Genomic DNA, 19,068 nt, shown 5'->3' with positions numbered 1-19,068 from the left:
TCATTAATAATCAAACGTGTGTGTGTGTGTGTGTGTGTGTGTGTGTGTGTGTGTGTGTGTGTGTTGGTTTCAAGGGCTTTTCTCTACCCTGAACTCTGTCCAGCTCATTAGCACTGAGGCCATTCAACTCTTGCAAATCACAAGTTCAGCAAGTTAAACATACTATTCTCACACTCGGTTTGAGTTTAACCATCTTTGTAAAAACGTGTATGTATTGTCAGTCTTATGTGAACTTTGGTCTGTCTGATCTTGTAACATAAACCCTCCCAGTTACTGTTTATGCTTGCATAACAAACGTTCTCAAGTCTCAGTTTTGTTTCGCTTCTTGCGTAGTATGGTAGACTAGAGATCTATCTATCTGTTTGTCTATCTATTCTTAGAAGTGATTTTGCACCGTATGTTTACTTAGTAACCTTAGTTAGTTCCTCAGCAGTGTGTAAAAAGCTCTCGGTTTTTCTGTCATTTGTTTCCTTTTTCTGATGTCAGTAATGAGTGACTAATTTTAACACTATTGTACTATAGCCTACTCTAGTCTTTTTTAAAGTGAATTAAGTGCCTGTCCGGAGTGTCCGCTACATTTCCCGCATATTTTGTTCACTCGCTTCATCTCCGGCTCACATCGCATATTATGATAAAATCCCTCAGAAGCCACTTGTGTGCTTGTGTGACACTATTGCGCATGCGCAGTGTAGTCGGATGAAAGAGTCGTTTTTTCATTGGTCAGTGATCCATCACTATTTACCCCGTGTATGGGCGGCCCCTTAACAAGTGCTGGGATTCCTCTACACACAGTCTACACAAACCGCCTGCTTTCTCCTCAGTTTATTGGTTTCACGCATGCTGAAACCAACAGGTGTGTCGGGCAGTGGGGTTTGCACGGATTACAGTTTGCCCTGGCTCTTATAAACAAACGGTGATTGAAGATGGAAAATTCAAATTTCACACTTTTTGATCCGAGATGCAGACAAGATGCTCCGTTCTCTATCGATGTTATTATGCGTAAGTATTTAATGTGTTGCTTTTCCTTAAAGTTGCTCCCTGATGTTTATTTCCGTAACACGGAATGTGTTTTAGGACAGCTGTCAAATATAAAGTTGCTTTCACTGGATATTTTTGTTGTTGATAGTGTAGATACGTAAAGATATGAACTATTTGACGTAATTGCCGTATCCACCATTCTCAAAAATTGTAATTTATCAAAAAAGACAGTTTCTGGAAGTTTTTTAGACTATTTTAAGAAGACCCCTTATTATTATTATTATATACAATTATATTTTAGTAACTCTAGCTAGTAATAACTATGGTAGCCCACGTTGGAAATTCTTCTAGTCTCCAAATTGGCATAAATTGCTGTGGTCATATTTTTATATTTTTCCTGAACCTGGAATATTTTTATATTTGATTGTTGTGAGATAAACTCTTCTTTGATAGTACAACATTGTAGCCTATAATCAACCATACGACTGGATCTGGAATATAATTTTTGGATGTATATTATTTTGGCTAACGCTACTGTCCCGCCGTGCGGTGTCGTAGACATGCAAATAATATCTCATTTCGTTATTCATGATTTGTGAATTCGTGTGACGCGGTCCTCCGGTCCGAAATACGTGTATTTTTTTTATACTGACTTTTATTTTTATTGTATTTTTTTTATAAATTGCGTATACCTCCAAAAGTCGGTCACTTAGAAGACTGAACCCAGCTTCATCTTGACCTGCTTGATTTGTGAAATTTTTCACAGCAAAGCTCATGTCCATAAACAGTTTGGTAAGTCCGCTAGACAAGAATTTGGTAAATAGCCGTTCTTCACGTTTAACATCAATTTATAATAAACACACAGACCGCTGGATTAAAACACTTGTTTTATATTGAGCTTGATTTGTGAAAACTTTCACAGTGCAGTTTGGGTCAGTTAACCCTTCCCTGAGTGTTTAAATGGCCCACTCTGATTTGTGAAAGGTTCCACAGTTCAGTTTGGGTCAGTTAACCCTTCCCTGAGTGTTTAAATTAACCATTCAGATTTGTGAAAGGTTCAAAAGTTCAGTTTTGGTCAGTTAAACCTTCCCTGAGTGTTTAAATTAACCATTCAGATTTGTGAAAGGTTCAAAAGTTCAGTTTTGGTCAGTTAAACCTTCCCTGGTGGTTTAAATGTCCCATTCTGATTCGTGAAAGGTTTCACAGTTCAGTTTGGGTCAGTTAACCACCCAGGGAAGGGTTAACTGGCTCAAACTGCACCGTGGAACCTTTCACAGATCAGAATGGGACATTTAAACACTCAGGGAAGGGTTAACTGGGCCAGAATGCTCTGTGGAACCTTTCACAAATCAGAATGGTTATTTTAAACATTCAGGGAAGGTTTAATTGACCCAAACTGCACTGTGAAAGTTTTCACAAATCAAGCTCAATATAGAACACGTGTTTTTGTAATCCAGCGGTCTGTGTGTTTATTATAAATTTTTTATTAAACGTGAAGAACGGCTATTTACCAAATTCCTGTCTAGCGGACTTACCAACCAGTCAACGGACAAGAGCTTTGCTGTGACAAAATTCACGAATCGAGCAGGTCAAGATGAAACTGGGTTCAGTCTTCTAAGTGACCGACTTTTGGAGCTATAGCCTACGCAATTTAAAAATAAAAGTCAGTATAAAAAAATAAACGTATTTCGGACCGGAGGGCCGCGTCACACAAATTCACAAATCATGAATAACGAAATGAGATATTATTTGCATGTCTACGACACCGCACGGCGGGACAGTAGCCAAAAGAATACAGAATATCAAACCACAAAACTATCTTTACTGGCACCGCCCACCGTTATTCAGATAAAAGTGTTGATTGATAAATGGATGATAGGCTATATGGTTGTAAAAAAACTCATAAAGAAAAAAAAAATGCCCCTGAAAACCACTAGTTAATATCTTACGCTGCTTCCCACTCACTGTTGATAAGAAGTCATTATCCTGTGGTTCAATGCACCTGAAGTTCGTACACATGGCATGCATGATAATGTTGAATGGCACTGATGTGGATTCTTTCCCGGTGTCACCCTCAACTACAGTAAACTATACATGTGTCAAACTCGCATTCTTGCTTTAATAGTTCTTACCTTTACTTAAACTTGCAATCAAGGGAAGGTTTCTGGAGTAACAGCAGTGATTGTAAATGTAAGGGTTGATTTGTCCTCAGATGAACAGTGTAGATTCACAATTGTTAGGCAGATGTTAGGCAGATGTGCTCTTGTTAAAATGACTTACGGGAAAGTGCCTGGATGCTTTAGGAGATCAGTTGGACAGTGCAAGTTAGGTAATGAAACATCACATCAGTGAACAGAATAAAAAATTATGAGACTCCTGGTTTGTGCAAAACTACACAGCAGAACAGTGTAAAACAAAAAGTATCATTAAAATGAGAAAAGAGTAATAAGTGCTTTCATATAAGCTGGCTTCAGCGTAGGTTGGTATAAATTCCTGTGCCACTGAGCACAACATTTGACTTTGCATGACATGTGTGTGTGTGTTTGAGAAAGTTGTGAAACCGTTATACCTAAAATTCTCAAGAAAACCCTGACTAGATTTCTTCAGCGTACTTCATTCTGATTGAAAACACATGCATAGTTATGAAGGTTTCAAAAGGATATAGTGGTTTTAAAATAGTTTGGAAAGTTTTAAAATTGTTTACCTCTTTAAGTCTTGAGTTGTCCTTTTACTCCATGTGACGTGCCTTTAACTGATTATTTTATTGCTTTAATTGATCCAAATAGTTGAAATAGTCTTTAAAGACAACTAGAAAAGTGGGACAACTAAACTTAATCTTGTATCATTATATGTAGGCTATATTTTTCCACTTTTAAACAATAAGCATTAAGTGCTGTTATTTATTAGTGCTGTCAAATTGATTAATTGCGATTAATTGCATCAAACATAAAAGTTTGTTTATATATACATATGTATATATATACATATAAATGTATGTGTGTGTGTGTATTAGGGATGTCAATTTTCACAAATTCCTATGATCGATCGTCATTTAAATTAACGATCAATTAATCGATTAATCGTTAGCCGTAATACTGCGATATGCGTCTACTGCAGTGGCTATGGCCAACAGCATGACAGGGTGTGCAAATGCTGCTCAGAACGCTATAATCCTCACCAAATCAATGAGAATGGTTTTAAATATAAATAAAGGGCTAATAGGATTGTAAAATGTTTCGATGTGATTGATAATTAAATTAATTATTTAATAATCAAATATAACTACTAATACAACGTGTCACCAACGCCGCCTCATATTCGCTTAGAATGTGTGACGCGCTCTTCCTGGAACAACTGCACGCGCTGAATGAATCTGCTACCGTTTCAACTGGAGCACTTTGCTAGCACGTTATTTATCTAAAAGAAACGCATCCTATATGAGATTAATCAGATATATTAAAAATAAACATAATATTACAAATCATATCTGCACAAAATGACGCAAATTCATGCACAAGTGAACTTGAACTAAGTTAACGTTACGTGCTATCATTCAGAACTACTCATGTTGTGGACGCGCGCTTCCTGGAGCAACGCGACACGGCAACTAAACCCAAATAATTCACAATGTTTTATTACAATATTGTTCTCTTTATAATGTTATGTAATATTACAGTCCCAATAGTCATTATTAGTCGTGCACTGCCGTTTGAGCTGCGCGCGCTGAAGCTGACGCTTTACTACAGAGTTAATTCTTAACCAAATGCATCCAATATGAGATAAATCAGATATAGATAGGCCTACACAAAATAAAAAGTATAACAACTTACATTTGCACAAAACAAAAGGCTGCGAATGCACACGCAAGCTTATAGTCATGATGAAGGTGTAAAATGGTCCCAAACATAACTCCGGCGCGCTCGCTTTACATGTTTCGCGGTTGAGCAGCGCACACGCGCATGAAGACCTGCTTAATCGATGATCGATAAGTTTTATCGATTAAATGTATTATCGACAATTAATCGATCGTCGATTAATCGTTGACATCCCTAGTGTGTATGTGTGTGTGTGTGTGTATATATGTAGCCTACGTATGTATATATATATATATATATATATATATATATATATATATATATATATATATCTCACACACACACATATTATATATTTACAAACTTTTAATCTCGATTAATCGATTTGACAGCACTACTATTTATATAATATTATAGTATGTATCAGTATTTTGAATTAACACCCAAAAATGAAAAAATTGGTCATCACTTACTCCCTCAAATTGTTCCAAACCTATATGAGTTTATTTCTTCTGTTGAACACAAAATAAGATATTTTAAGGAGTATTACAGGTAGTAAGTAGCCAGACAGACACTGACTTCCATAGTAGGACAAAATTACTATAGAAATCAATGGCAACCGTCAACTGTCTGGTTACCAAGTTTTCAACATTCTTTAAAAAAGAACTTTTTTCATCTAATGAAAAGTTTTTCATCTAATACTTAGATTCCACCAAACCTACAACCCTATTATACAAACCATGTTTGTGCTTGTGTTTCTCAGAGTTGGATATCTTTGGCATAGTCCTCTTCTCTGTGCTGACTTTAATGGCCACAGTGTCTATGCTGGTTTTCCTTGAAGAATGCATCTACATCTATAAGAAAGTACCGCCAAATAAAAAAAGCATAATCATCTGGGTAACTGGAGCAGCACCAGTAAGTTCTATCAATCAATCATTTGTCCTATCGGTTATGTCCCTCCCTGTCTTCTGGTGTTTTTTTTTATTTATTTTTTTATCTTTCCTAATAACACCTAATAAGAACTAACATGTCAAATATGAGTTTTATCTGTAACCCACTCCGATGGAAACTGAGGCAATGGTACGGTTAGTCATTTCTAGTGCGTGACTGCCTGGATGAGGAATTATGAGTCTGGATGAGTGATTATGAGTCTCAAGTTCATCATGGCTTCTGAGGCATTATGTTTATCTCTCTCTCTTTCAGATCATTGCTACCATGTCTTGTTTGGGCATGTGGGTTCCAAGGGCCACAATGTTCACTGATATGACATCAGCCACGTGAGTTCACCATTAGTGCTCTACATTTGTCCAGTGTAGTAACTGTAATTCTGTAAACCATTAGTAAATGTAATTCAGTTTTATTTTCACTTTTCAGAAAGTAGTTACTGTCCCAGATATACTGTAGTGTACGGAACTTTGAATTGGATTTGTGGGTGTGTGCGAGTGAGACGCACAACAGCAGCAGCAAGTTATAACATTAACTTATCTCTGACTCAATTGGCAGATACTTTGCCGTTGTGGTCTTCAAGTTCCTGATTCTCATGATTGAAGAGGTCGGAGGGGATGAAGCTTTTCTCAGGCGCTGTGAGAAACAGTCGTTTAAGATCAGCACTGGACCTTGCTGTTGCTGCTGCCCATGCCTGCCAAATGTCCCCATCTCACGGTAATCAAACCTTAAAGTGTGCTTGCCGTCAAACCCAAGAGGATTTTACCTGTACAAAAATCACTACCACAATGCTATGCTATTGGGGGTGGTTGCTAGGGTGTTGCTAGGGCATTTTAAGTGTTCTAGGAGTGCATTGCTGTGCAGTTGCAAGGGTGTTTTGGGTGGTTGCTAGGTGATCGTTTATTGGGCCAAATCAAAATAGCCAATCGTGAAGTATCTATGACAGTGGTTCTTAACCTGCTGGGGCCCAGGGCCCACTAGGGGGCCTCAAGATGACTTAAAAGTATTTAACATTAGACAAATCTTAAAAACTCCATGGGCGTTTTTTCATAATGAATACATTTTTCTAGTTATTCCAGGCTCTAAAATATTGTATCATGTAGAAATTGATATAAAACTAATGGTTTTTAAAAAATCTTTAGTAATTTTGTTGTGTTTTTATCATACAGTTTTATATAGTTTTTATTGGGGAAAAAATCAGTTTTACTTTATTTTAGTACATAGTTACTAAATGAAAATTAGAACACCTCTAATAATTTGGTAAATTCTTAGTAGCCTGTATAGAAATAAATGAATCACTCATATTAACTGAATTGCACCTCTATCTTACTAACAGACATTGAAATTGGCATCTGAAATTTTGGCCAGTTTGCCATTAATTGCCCATATCTTCGACTGAATGTCAACAGGATGAGTGCACCTCTGGCCATTCAACTCTTCTACAAATATGAGGTCTTTATCATGCTTAGTGCATAACTTTAAATGGGCACCTCTGGGCCATTGCACCCTTTGCTATCTGGAAGAAAGGAGTAGTTTGTGGCTCCTGGAACCATTGGCTTCACGCTATATCAGTGTTATGTAAGACTTTTATTCAACGTAAACAGTTGAATGCAATATAATCCTTCCTCATGAGATACCTGTGGGTGGGATCATGTGACCTGGAATATAAATTTTTTTTTTTTACATTTTTTAACTGTGCCTTGATTTTTCAGACGATCTCTGTTTATATTGAAACTGGGGTCCTACCAGTTTGCGCTCTTGAAGTTAGTCTTCACCATCATCTCTATAGTCCTTTGGACGAATGGCAACTTTAATTTATCTGATGTAAGTATAGACTGTGCAAGTATTTTAATTGCTAATTTTATTTATGAACTTGAGAAAGACTTGCAGAGTGACTCTTTCTCTGGTCTTTAGGTTTCGGCATCTGGAGGAGCCATATGGATAAACTCATTTGTAGGCGTTCTCACCATTATTGCCCTTTGGCCTGTTGCAATCATGTTCATGCATGTGAGAGAGGCTTTACGCACCCTAAAAATTATCCCTAAATATGCCATGTATCAGGTTTGTGTGTGTTTTGTACTTATTCCTTATATTTTAGAACATCATTGATCTTCAGTATTGCTTGAATTAATTAGGGCTGGGTAAAAAGATAGATTTCTTGATTTTAATGAAACAATATCAACTCTTAAAGATGCAGTCTGTAACTTTGCTTTTGTGTTAAAAATTTCTATAATAAGCAAGTACATCATGAATACATTTTTCAAGCCGTGTTTTTGTCTTATTCTGAATCACTGCGGTACACCTATAATAAGTGTTTATATTCTGACTATGTTAGACTGGTTTGGGTCGCCCCCGCTGCGGAGTAGCCCAGAACCTGCGTGATGCATGACTCGTCTTAGACATAAACAGAGAGAAGTAGCTCAGACTACAATGTTCTTCTGCATGACACATATATGGCAGGCCGTTTTAACTTTTATTCATTTCCAGGATATGAATCCTTGATATCAGCAATTCAATTTTCACTAGTTAAAATTATAGCTATTGCTATCAGGAATTAGATTTCTACTAGCAACAATGGCTATTTTTGATATCAGAAATTACATTTCCACTAGTATCAATGCTAATTCTTGATGTCCACAATTCAATTTTCACTAGTTAAAATGATAATTCTTGATATCAACAATTGAATTTGAACTAGTAAAAACTATAATTCTTGATATCTGTAATTGTATTTTCACTAGTGAAATGTCACCATAGGCTGCCATTCAAAATCAATTGTTGATATCAAGAATTGATTTCTTACTAGTTGAAATTCCAGTTTCACATATCAGAAATACAATTCTTACGAGTAAAAACATTTATTTTTGATATCAAGAATTCAATTGTCACTAGTTAAAATGTCTATTCTTGATATCAACAATTGAATTGCTACTAGTAACAATGTTCATTTTTGATATCAATAATTCCAGTGTATACAATAATTCCAGTTATACAATTCCAGTATAATAACACTAGTGATAATGTTCATTTCTGATATCATGAATGTGATTGTTACTAGTAAGAAAGCCATTTTAGATATCTGAAATTATATTGATATCAGAAATACATTTTCAGATATCAAAAATGAAAAATTTTACTAGTAGCAATTCAATTGTTGATATCAAGAATAGACATTTCAACTAGTGACAATTGAATTATTGATATCAGTAATTCGCATTTTTACTAGTAACAATGTAATTATTGATATCAAAAATTATATTTCTACTAGTAAGAAATCAATTCTTGATATCAGCAATTGATTTTGAATGGCAGCCTATGGTGACATTTCACTTCATATCAAGAATTCAATTGTTGATATCAAGAAAGTAAATTGTTGATATCAAAAATGTAATTCTTGATATCAACAATTCATATCCTGGAAATGAATAAAAGTTAAAACGGCTTGCCATACACATGCAGTTGTGTTTATTAACCAAAGACTATAGAATTACACAAGATGCATCACTCGTATTGTTTTGAATGGGGAAAAGTGCAACGCTCAATATGGCGGAATAAGTCCCGCCTTCTAAATAAATACCAATCACTGATTGGTAAAGTCATCGCGTCACTGCAGCTGCCGTTAGAAGCTCTGGAGTCAGTCAGATGCGCGCTTCCACTGCGCATGCGCATTAGCTTGATTTTCGTTTTCTGTCATGATTCGAGCGTTTAGAAACAAAAAGATGTTGTCAGATTTCATTGGTGATTTCAAATATGAAATGTAATCGTAAGCTTGGCGAACAGTTTTGGAGAATTTGATGTTTCCCCATTCAAAAAGATTGGAGCTGCACTTGCACGACCGAGAGGCGTTTCAAAGATGGCCGCCGATTGAAATGACTTGTCTTAAAGGGACTTTATTATTAACCGCTAAAGCGCCGAAAGTTACGGACTGCAGCTTTAAATCGGAAAAATCGATGTTTTACTTTTAGTCTATGCTGTTTTCAGTTAATGAATGAACAGAACATTGTAGCACGCCTGCTATCCAATAAATCACAATAAGCTTTGTTACTTTTGATATGAAACAAAGTCTCAGATTTCAAATTCTGCCCATTTTATAACGAAATTATAACGAAACCGTTTTGGCGCTCTTTAATGTGGCGTGACAGGCCGTTTTTACGACAGCCACCATTTAAAAAAATAAAAAAATTAATTGGAGTAGATACATAATCATGTAATTATAAAGTTAGTATTATAACTTTATTATTATAAAAACTTCCTTGCGTGTAATTTAAGTGTTTGTATAGTTAATATACCTTCAATATTAGTAATGTAGTACCTGACTCCCTGTATAGTTTACAACATTAGCGGATTTTTTTGACATGATACACATGGTACATGATAGTGATGTGTCCAAATAAATCAAATCGAATTGTGAGATTTGTGTCAGTACCCAGCCCTAGAATAAATGTTGCCCATGATTCATCAAATATATCTGCCCGCAGTTGGTGTTGATTCTTAGCCAGCTGCAAACTGCCATCATTAACATACTGGCAATGAACGGGACTATTGCCTGCTCACCACCCTACACCTCCCAGACCCGTGGATACTGTGAGTACCGCCATGTTGCAGAACTTAAAGGGAGAGTTCACCCCAAAATTAAAATTGCAATAGAAACACACAAAAAAAAGTTTAGCAGAATGAGCTGCTCTCTTAATGAAAGTGGATGGGGACCCCCAGGGGTTATCAAGCTCCCCAAAACATCATAAAACTGTCAGAAAAGTAATACAACCTGTGCACTTTATTTAAAGAAGTTTAAGTAGATTTTAAGTCATTATTCTGTGATAATCTTATTGACAGCCACGGTCACCACATTCACTTTCATATAGGCAATGGCATTCTACTGTAAATAACTCATTTTGTGTTCCACTGAAAAAAGAAAGTTATATGTCATAAGTCATTTTTTTTGGTTGGACTGTCCTTTTAATTTTTGCTACACCTACTTAAAGAGACTGTCTGGTATTAATGGTTCTCAAAAATACCCTCAATTTCTTTTCACAGTGATGAGTCAGCAGCTGTTGATCGTGGAGATGTTCATCATCACGCTAGTGACTCGTGTTTTATATAGACGCCCGTATGACCCCATACCAGATGCGGACGATGTTGAGGAGACAAAGACTGCCCTAACCGCAAAAGATATTGCCTGAGAAGAACAGACTGTTGTGTGTGAATGAGATTGTGTTATATATTTGGGGCCGGTTTGTTGGGGGGAGGAGTAATGTCAACAATGATGGTCATTAACTTTGTATTTTCTATATGAATGTACATGCTAGATCTAATAATTTGGTAGATATGTTTTATATTGAGGTTACTAGGCAGCAGAATTTGACTGTAGAGTCAACCATGACTTTTAGGGCCCTGATATTGATGTTTACACTTTGTATTGGGTACGTCAATCTGGAGATTTACATCAAGTTTCTGTTCTTATTTGGTATGCTTGGTCTGTTTATAGGACACAAAGCATAATAAATCCGTGAGTCACGGTGCACATTCCTGATAAAGTGAGATAAAGTCATCTCTATGGCATAATGATATGCTGCATAAAAGACTTTTGGAATTGTATGAAGGTCAGGATTTGTTTATGTTGCTAAATTGTATGTCGATATATATTACCCTTATAAAATCACTTCATATTGTTGAATACAGATTTTTGCAGTAACCATGTTATTTGTCTGTTGTTATTTTTTAATAAAAACTATAAAAAGTTAGAAACAAACTGAAATAAAATATAAATATTAAATGAAAAGCTTAAACTGAAATAATAAATATATATATCAAAAACACAACAATGACAAAAATCAAAAATATGAAAATGAAAGCTAATTCAAAATGTTAATAAATACTATAAGTAGCCTGTAAATAATACTAAAATAACACTTTAGTTTGCACAACAATAAATGTAAATGCAAACTTTGGCTTTTTTAGGCTCAACTTTTCATTTGGTCAGACTGGGAGACCAGCTACACCATTCTAAATCAGCTAAGACAGCTTATGCTGGTCTAATTTATTTATTTTTTTACTGCAGGGTAATGTCCCTAAAATGTAAGTATTTTACAGACAAACAATGTCATGAGGGTCTCAAAAATAATTATATATATAAAAAAAATGTAGTAATAAATTGGTGGGTTTCAGGATGTACACAGAATGTAAATACACATAAATGTCATTTAAACCAACAACAACAACAACAACAACAACTTATACCCGCTGTTCTGCAACCTAACTGCCAACAGAGAGGTGTTCCATTCAGGAAAAAAAATAGACCAATCATAAAGCACAGTCTTTTTCCGGGCTCTTCTCAGCAAATCACAGCGCTCGCTGTTTAAATCATGGTTGGTTGTGTGTTCGCTGCTCCGCTCTTGTGTACGTGCTGTTTAGCGCAACAGTGGCCGTGCTAGAAAACATAAGACACTGACATTAAATGCAGTGGCCTGTTATAATAATAATATGAAACCGCGGTAAATGTTCGGATACGGATGTTGCTGTCAGCTCTACTCTTTGGACGATCCCTGCCATGATCCTAATATAAAGAACAGCCTTGCCTCGGTCGTTTAACATTTTCCCTCACAATGAGACTGTACGCATTTCTTCTGAATAACCATTTACCAAAGATAGAATATTATTCAAGGTTTTCACCATCGCCCTTGTCAATTAAACAGTTTCTGGAATTTGGTAAGTGCAAGCGCATCCATCACATGCACACTGACAGACAGACCCTGATAGCGGAACTTGTTACGTTACGTTTAATTCAGTATGATTGTCGATCGTCTCATAAAAAAAAAATGTATAACCTTTTATATATATATAAATATATATTATTATAACGCTTTTTAATAAATGCGACAAATGACGTGATCTGATAAACAATAACTTTGTTTAGTTGGAAAACATTCGACGTTTGTATTTTGTATTATTGAGGTAACTTAATGGTTCTGTTTTTTATGACTGTACAAGGTCATCTAATGACTTTCACAGTTAATTTTGTTGGGTAGGCCATGTATGCCTAGAAATTTTTCCAACCTGTCATTAGGATTTCATTTATGTTGTTTGCTGACGTCATAAACTATTTGCATATTATAATGATATTAAATATGATTATAATAATATGAAATAGTTGTTCGTTAATCTAACTGTATTCCTTCTAAGCAAAAGGGAGATGCTTTTGAATGCACGTATGTATTCAGTGTGTGATATGAATTATATATTGACTACACCTAGGTGAGTCAAACGCAAAAGTTAGTCAAAATAAATAGTTTTTAATGGATTGTTCACCCAAAAAATGGCATTTACTCATATGTTGTCCTAAACTATATGGCTTATCCAACAAGGATAATTGTGATATTATTTACAACCTTAAATAAATTATTATAGGGATTGATGTTCCAACTAAACACATTAAACATGTCATCAGAGAAGAGGTGTTGATTTTGATTTAAGATTACAAGGGCACGTGGATTTTTAAAAAATAATCATGTGCACGGATAAATCATTTATAATAAATACTGCAATATTCCCCAAAAAATTGGACTTTGGACTTTAATGTTTGTGGTATCTTAATATCTTCATTACTTATAGTTGCATTTTCCGGAGTAGAGCTAATGTAGATTCCATTTTGCGATTACATAAACAATCAAGTAGTTGCTATTTAATATATATCACTTTAAATTACTTTTTTTTTTTGGCTTACGTTCAGCCTGATTAATGAGTTGTTGTTCAGTCCAATGCAGGTTTCTCATGTTTCATGTGTGGATGATGATAAAGCATTTATTTTTTTTGTTGCTTTCCCCTCCTGCGTTCGCAGTTGTTTATGTTTCTGTTTGCCTGATTTTCAGGTAGGGATAATGCATGCGAGAAGACATCTTACATGTTCCTGCGGAAGGAGCTGCCGGTGCGCTTGGCCAACACTATGAGAGAGGTCAATCTGCTGCCTGACAAGCTCCTCAGTCAACCTTCAGTCAAACTGGTGCAGAAATGGTGAGTATAAATGATTTTGAATTCGGAGTACATGCATGCTTCATTGAAGCCTGTCCTGAGCTGTGCCGAATCTCTCCACAGGTACATGCAAAGTTTTTTAGAACTTCTAGAGTTTGAGAACAGGAAGCCAGAAGACCCACATGCCCTGAATGAGTGAGTAGGACTTGTGTTTTTTTTTCTTTTTGTGAGACATCTAGATTGCATGCCGTGCAACAGCCTGAAAAACAAGAGTATTATATTTTCATGCGAGGTGAATTCAGGCTAGAGTTAACAACAGAGGAATCAGTAACTGAAAGCTGCCCTGACAGAGCAAATATGCATGCTGGGTCAGCGAAACACAGAGAGCGAATCCTACTCGCATACCATTTCTACATACAATGGCATTTATTATTGATACAAATTACTATAAATGATCTGAATCAGGGATGGGCAACTTCGGTCCTGGAGGGCCAATGTCCTACAGAGTTTAGCTCCAACCCTAAACCCTAAAAATCAAACACAAGCTAATCAAGGTCCTCAGGATTACTAGAAAGTTACAGACAGGTGATTTTTTTCAGGGTTGGAGCTAAACTCTGATCCTGATCTGAATAATGGAAGATCTGTGAAGACCTAGACTAGACAGCCATCGGCCCATATCCTCATCGAAGATCAAGCGAACCAGACAAGTCCTCTGGACAGACTCAATGGCCAGCTTCAACTCCTCCCTCCATATGCTGGCGTGATATTCTGGATGATACCAATCCACAATCTGACTTGTGATACAGCCTGGAATTAAACCACATCATGTTTGTTCGTCTGGCCAGAGGAGAATTGGTTTTCTCCCAAGGTTTTTTTCTCCATTTCTGTCACCAATGGAGTTCGGGTTCCTTGCCACTGTCGACTTTTGCCTTTCTTAGTTGGGGCGGTAACTTTCGGCAATATTATTGACTTTGAAATCACTGTTTTCTCCAGATCTGCTTTATAGATGAAACTGAACTCATTCCATAATTTTACACAGTTATTGAACTAAACTGAAAGAACACTGAACTGATTAACTGAATTAATGACTGTTTAACTATTCCGTGTTTCTGTATAACAAAATGTGTTTTCTAAACTTCCAAGCTTCTTGGAGACTCTTATTGAGATCAGGAATAGACACAATGATGTGGTCCCGACCATGGCCCAGGGTGTGATCGAATATAAGGAGAAGTTTGGCTTCGATCCGTTCGTCAGCTCCAACATCCAGTACTTTTTGGACCGCTTCTACACCAACCGAATCTCCTTTCGCATGCTCATAAACCAGCACAGTACGTCACCCAAAAGAAAGAGTCACCACATATTGGACAACAGCTTTTCATCATGTTTTATCGTAATTGCTTTTACTCTTTATTACAGCTCTCCTTTTTGGCAATGACATCAACCCAGCCCATCCCAAACACATTGGCAGTATTGATCCCAACTGCAATGTTGCAGAGGTGGTGACTGGTAAGTTTGCTTTTATTTTATTTTTTGTTCTGTTACATGGTGTTCAAAAGCTTGACGTCAGTAAGATTTTTTTTTGATTTTTTAAATAAATTAATATTTTATTTAGCAACAGCTCAACTGTTTTCAACATTGATAATAATAAGAAAGTGAGCAGCAGATTATTCTTAAGGATCATGTGACACTGAAGACTGCTGAAAATGCAGTTTTTCCATCACAGGAATAAATTACATGTAAAATATATTAAAATAGAAAACAGTTATTTTAAATTGTAATACTATTTCACAATATTTTTGTTTTTACTGTATTTTTGATCAAATAAAATGCATCATTGGTGAGCATAAGAGACTTCTTTCTTTACCAACCCCCAAACATTTGAGCAATAGAGTAGGAAAAGCTTGGAATCTTTAGTTTGGATTTTGTTCTCTACTGATCAAATGCGATGTTGTTTTCAGATGCTTACGAGACCGCCAAGATGGTGTGTGAGCAATATTATCAAGCTGCCCCTGAACTGAAAACAGAGGAATTCAATGGTACTTTTTCTTCTTATTCTCTCGCAAAACTCAATATATAATGATTGTTTAAGAATTCATTCATTTCTAATTCATGTAACTCAATTTCTGGAGTTAGAATTTCTCAAAAATGCTTTAAATATGTAACTTTTCTGTGCAGCTAAGGCTCCTCAAAAACCCATCCAGGCTGTGTATGTTCCCTCCCACCTATTCCACATGCTGTTTGAATTGTTTAAGGTACGTTTCTAAAACTTACACACACATATTGAGTTTGATACATCAAAGTGCTGGCATCTGTTACGCAATTCAGTTTTCAGCAGCCCTCATCTTTGTGCTTTTCCCAAGGCCTTGACGTATTGCTGTGACGGCTTGTGTTTGTGTTTTCAGAACGCGATGCGGGCCACCAATGAGCTCCACGAGGGTAGTAAAGAGGGTCTTCCTCTTATAAAAGCAAAAGTGACCCTGGGGAAGGAAGATCTCTCTGTGAAGGTCAGTTTGTTTGCGAGTCCTTTTCTACACGTACAAATGACTTGCCTTGATCCTAAACTTCCTGTTATTTCCATCATAGATCAGTGACAGGGGAGGGGGTGTGGCTTTACGGAAGATTGACAGGTTGTTCAACTACACCTACTCGACTGCACCAACACCCAGTCTGGACTCTAAACGCGTGCCATTGGTAAAAATGAAGTGTGGCTACAGTATTCTTACAGCAACAAACTTCATCGTGTCATCACTTAGTCAACCTTATGTGTATACGAACCGCCAGTTTGACTTTTTATGAGATTATGGAACACAAAAGGAGACATTTAGCAGAATGTTAATGCTGCTCTTGGGCTTTCAAACTCTAAAAGGACACAAAACAGCATGTATCGAAAATGACTTTAAATTGTCTTTGTAAGTCAAGCAGACCCAAATTTAAGTTGTTATTTGTCAAAAATCTTCCATTCTGCTGCCACTCTTAAAGGGATAGTTCACCCAAAAATGAAAATTCAGTCATCATGTACTCTTTTGTTGTTCCAAGCCTGTATGAGTTTCTTTCTTCTGTTAAACACAAAAGAAAAAATGTATAGAATGTTGGTAACCAGACAGTTGACTGCACCCATTGACTTCCATAGTAGGAAAAAAAATACTATGGAAGTCAATGGGTGCCGTCAACTGTCTGGTTACCAACATTCTTTAAAAAAATCTTCTTTTGTGTTAAATAAAAGAAAGAAACTCATACAGGTTTGGAACAACATGAGGGTGAGTAAATGATGACAAACTTTTCATTTTTGTGTGAACTATCCCTTTAAATCTCATTTGTTCATCCACATATTCAACCTTGCTATGTCACAGTCATTCAAGTGACAAGGCATCAAACCTGGCATTTTTTATTTTAATATAATTTCAGTCTGTTCATCAATGAAAGCTATTGTATTATTTCAGTACCAGTGTTGAAAGGGTGAGTAAATGACGACACGATTTTAGGTGAACCATCGAGCTTTAACCATGAACAGCAGCTCTAAATGTAGCATTGTCCTCTGTAACCTGATCTCCATGCGTCTGTAGGCTGGTTTTGGACATGGTTTGCCGATATCCAGACTGTACGCCCGCTACTTTCAAGGAGACCTGAAACTCTACTCAATGGAAGGCGTGGGGACCGATGCCGTCATCTACTTGAAGGTAACAGCAGCTTCTCAATTTGCACTTTAGTTAATCGTTTCACTGATAGGATTTCAATGACATCCACCCAATCACCTTTCTCTGACCAGGCCCTCTCCAGTGAATCATTTGAGCGTCTGCCCGTCTTTAACAAATCTGCTTGGCGGCACTACCAAGGAGGCCCAGGAGCGGATGACTGGAGCAACCCGAGCAAAGAGCCCAGAGATGCCTCAAAATACAAGGCCAAAAGATAATTGCACTCACCCCATCCATGTCCCACTGCACCCATTACAGACCTTTCCGTCTTTAGTCTAGCTTCAGTTGCCATGGCAACATCACATCGATGCTGAGTGTTCTATACTTGTTAGCATTTCCAGAGCAGAACATCTGATGATGCAAGTGTCATTTAAGTCTCTGCTCCTTCCTCCTTTGTGCAGCTACAGACGTAAGACACAGAGCCTTGTTTAAGCGTCTTCCAGGGTGGTGAGAGGAAAGGGTGAGCATTTGTGTCCAGGGTGTAAGATACTTTTTTTATTGTGCCACACAGTAGCTCCCCTGTTTCATTTTCTATAGCAGTCAGAGAAGGAAGCCTGGAGTTTGAGATGGTCAAAAAAAGAGCATTTCTTTCACTGCCATTCAAAAATTCGCAGCAATAGAGAGAGAGAGAGAGAGAGAGAGAGAGAGAGAGAGAGAGAGAGAGAGTTTGTCCTCAGTTTCTGTGGCTTCCACTATGATTTTCTTGGCAGTGAACTAATGGAGAACCACTTTAAAAAGGCTGAGGAGAAACTCAAAATCTCATGAAATCTCAAACTTGTTGAGGTTATTTTTCACCCCAAAATTAAAAGAAAGAAAAATGCATATTTTGCATAAAGAAAATGAAGCTTTGTAGTACAATTAGTATAATACTGTAGTACAATATACTAATTAAACTTAGTACAATTATACTAAAGTACTTTGTAGTACAATAATGTAGTATATTTAAATAGTAATTGAAGTTATATATATATATATATATATTATAAATAATATAAATAAATATATGTAATAAATATAAGATAACTACATACATAAATTACGGTGACGCATTGCTGCCACATACATAGTATTTTTTTCCACTCAATTATGTCGTAATAACGAGATCTTATGTCGTTAAAACGACATATTTTCTCGTAATAACGAGATCTTATGTCGTTAAAACGACATTTTTCTTGTAATAACGAGATCTTATGTCGTAATAACGAGATGTTATATTTTCTCGTAATAACGAGATCTTATGTCATTAAAACGACATTTGTTTCTCGTAATAACAATGCGGTAATACGTAATAATATGTATGTGGCAGCAATGCGTCACCGATATAAATAACATAAGTAATACATATATTATGTGTATATGTATATATTAGTGCTGTCAAATAGATTAATCGAAATGTAAAATGTGTTTGTGTGTATTTTTTATGTTTGATACGATTAATCGATTTAACAGCAATATACATATACACACAATACTATATTTCCTATAGTTATGTTTATATATTTATTTATAATTAAATATACACAGTAATATATTTATAAATTCAAGTTAAGTTTAGTTAAGTAAATTTATGCTGATTTTAGTTGAAATATGCAATTGTATTACAGTAGTGAGAATTTGAGGAACAACATGTGCTTAGTTCTCATGAAAATATTACAATGCAAACAATTTCAGTG

General features: G+C 36.2%; 2 protein-coding genes across 3 annotated transcripts; both read left to right on the top strand.

Annotated features, from left to right (window-relative positions):
* The first annotated feature begins 764 nt into the window (after positions 1–764).
* Positions 765–11,480, top strand: slc51a (solute carrier family 51 member A). Of its 2 annotated transcripts, none has more exons than XM_081353283.1 (8): positions 765–999; positions 5,557–5,708; positions 5,997–6,070; positions 6,297–6,455; positions 7,451–7,562; positions 7,653–7,799; positions 10,217–10,322; positions 10,773–11,480. In XM_081353283.1, exons 1-8 carry the CDS (start codon positions 924–926, stop codon positions 10,916–10,918), a joined length of 972 nt encoding a protein of 323 aa, XP_081209409.1. In that variant the 5' UTR covers positions 765–923; the 3' UTR covers positions 10,919–11,480. The 2 variants fall into 2 exon arrangements, with proteins under 2 accessions (XP_081209409.1, XP_081209410.1); XM_081353284.1 differs by having other exon boundaries at positions 794–999; positions 7,653–7,745; positions 10,773–11,434.
* A 632-nt stretch (positions 11,481–12,112) lies between these two features.
* Positions 12,113–18,193, top strand: pdk3a (pyruvate dehydrogenase kinase, isozyme 3a). Its single transcript, XM_081352701.1, has 11 exons — positions 12,113–12,443; positions 13,604–13,745; positions 13,827–13,898; positions 14,847–15,031; positions 15,120–15,209; positions 15,662–15,739; positions 15,879–15,955; positions 16,106–16,207; positions 16,287–16,394; positions 17,267–17,380; positions 17,470–18,193. Exons 1-11 carry the CDS (start codon positions 12,341–12,343, stop codon positions 17,611–17,613), a joined length of 1,215 nt encoding a protein of 404 aa, XP_081208827.1. The 5' UTR covers positions 12,113–12,340; the 3' UTR covers positions 17,614–18,193.
* Positions 18,194–19,068: the final 875 nt, after the last annotated feature.

The sequence above is a fragment of the Scardinius erythrophthalmus genome (genome assembly GCF_964197995.2).
Source record: "Scardinius erythrophthalmus genome assembly, chromosome: 22".
NCBI lineage: Eukaryota > Metazoa > Chordata > Actinopteri > Cypriniformes > Leuciscidae > Scardinius > Scardinius erythrophthalmus.
This window is presented reverse-complemented; position numbering and strand designations above follow the sequence as displayed.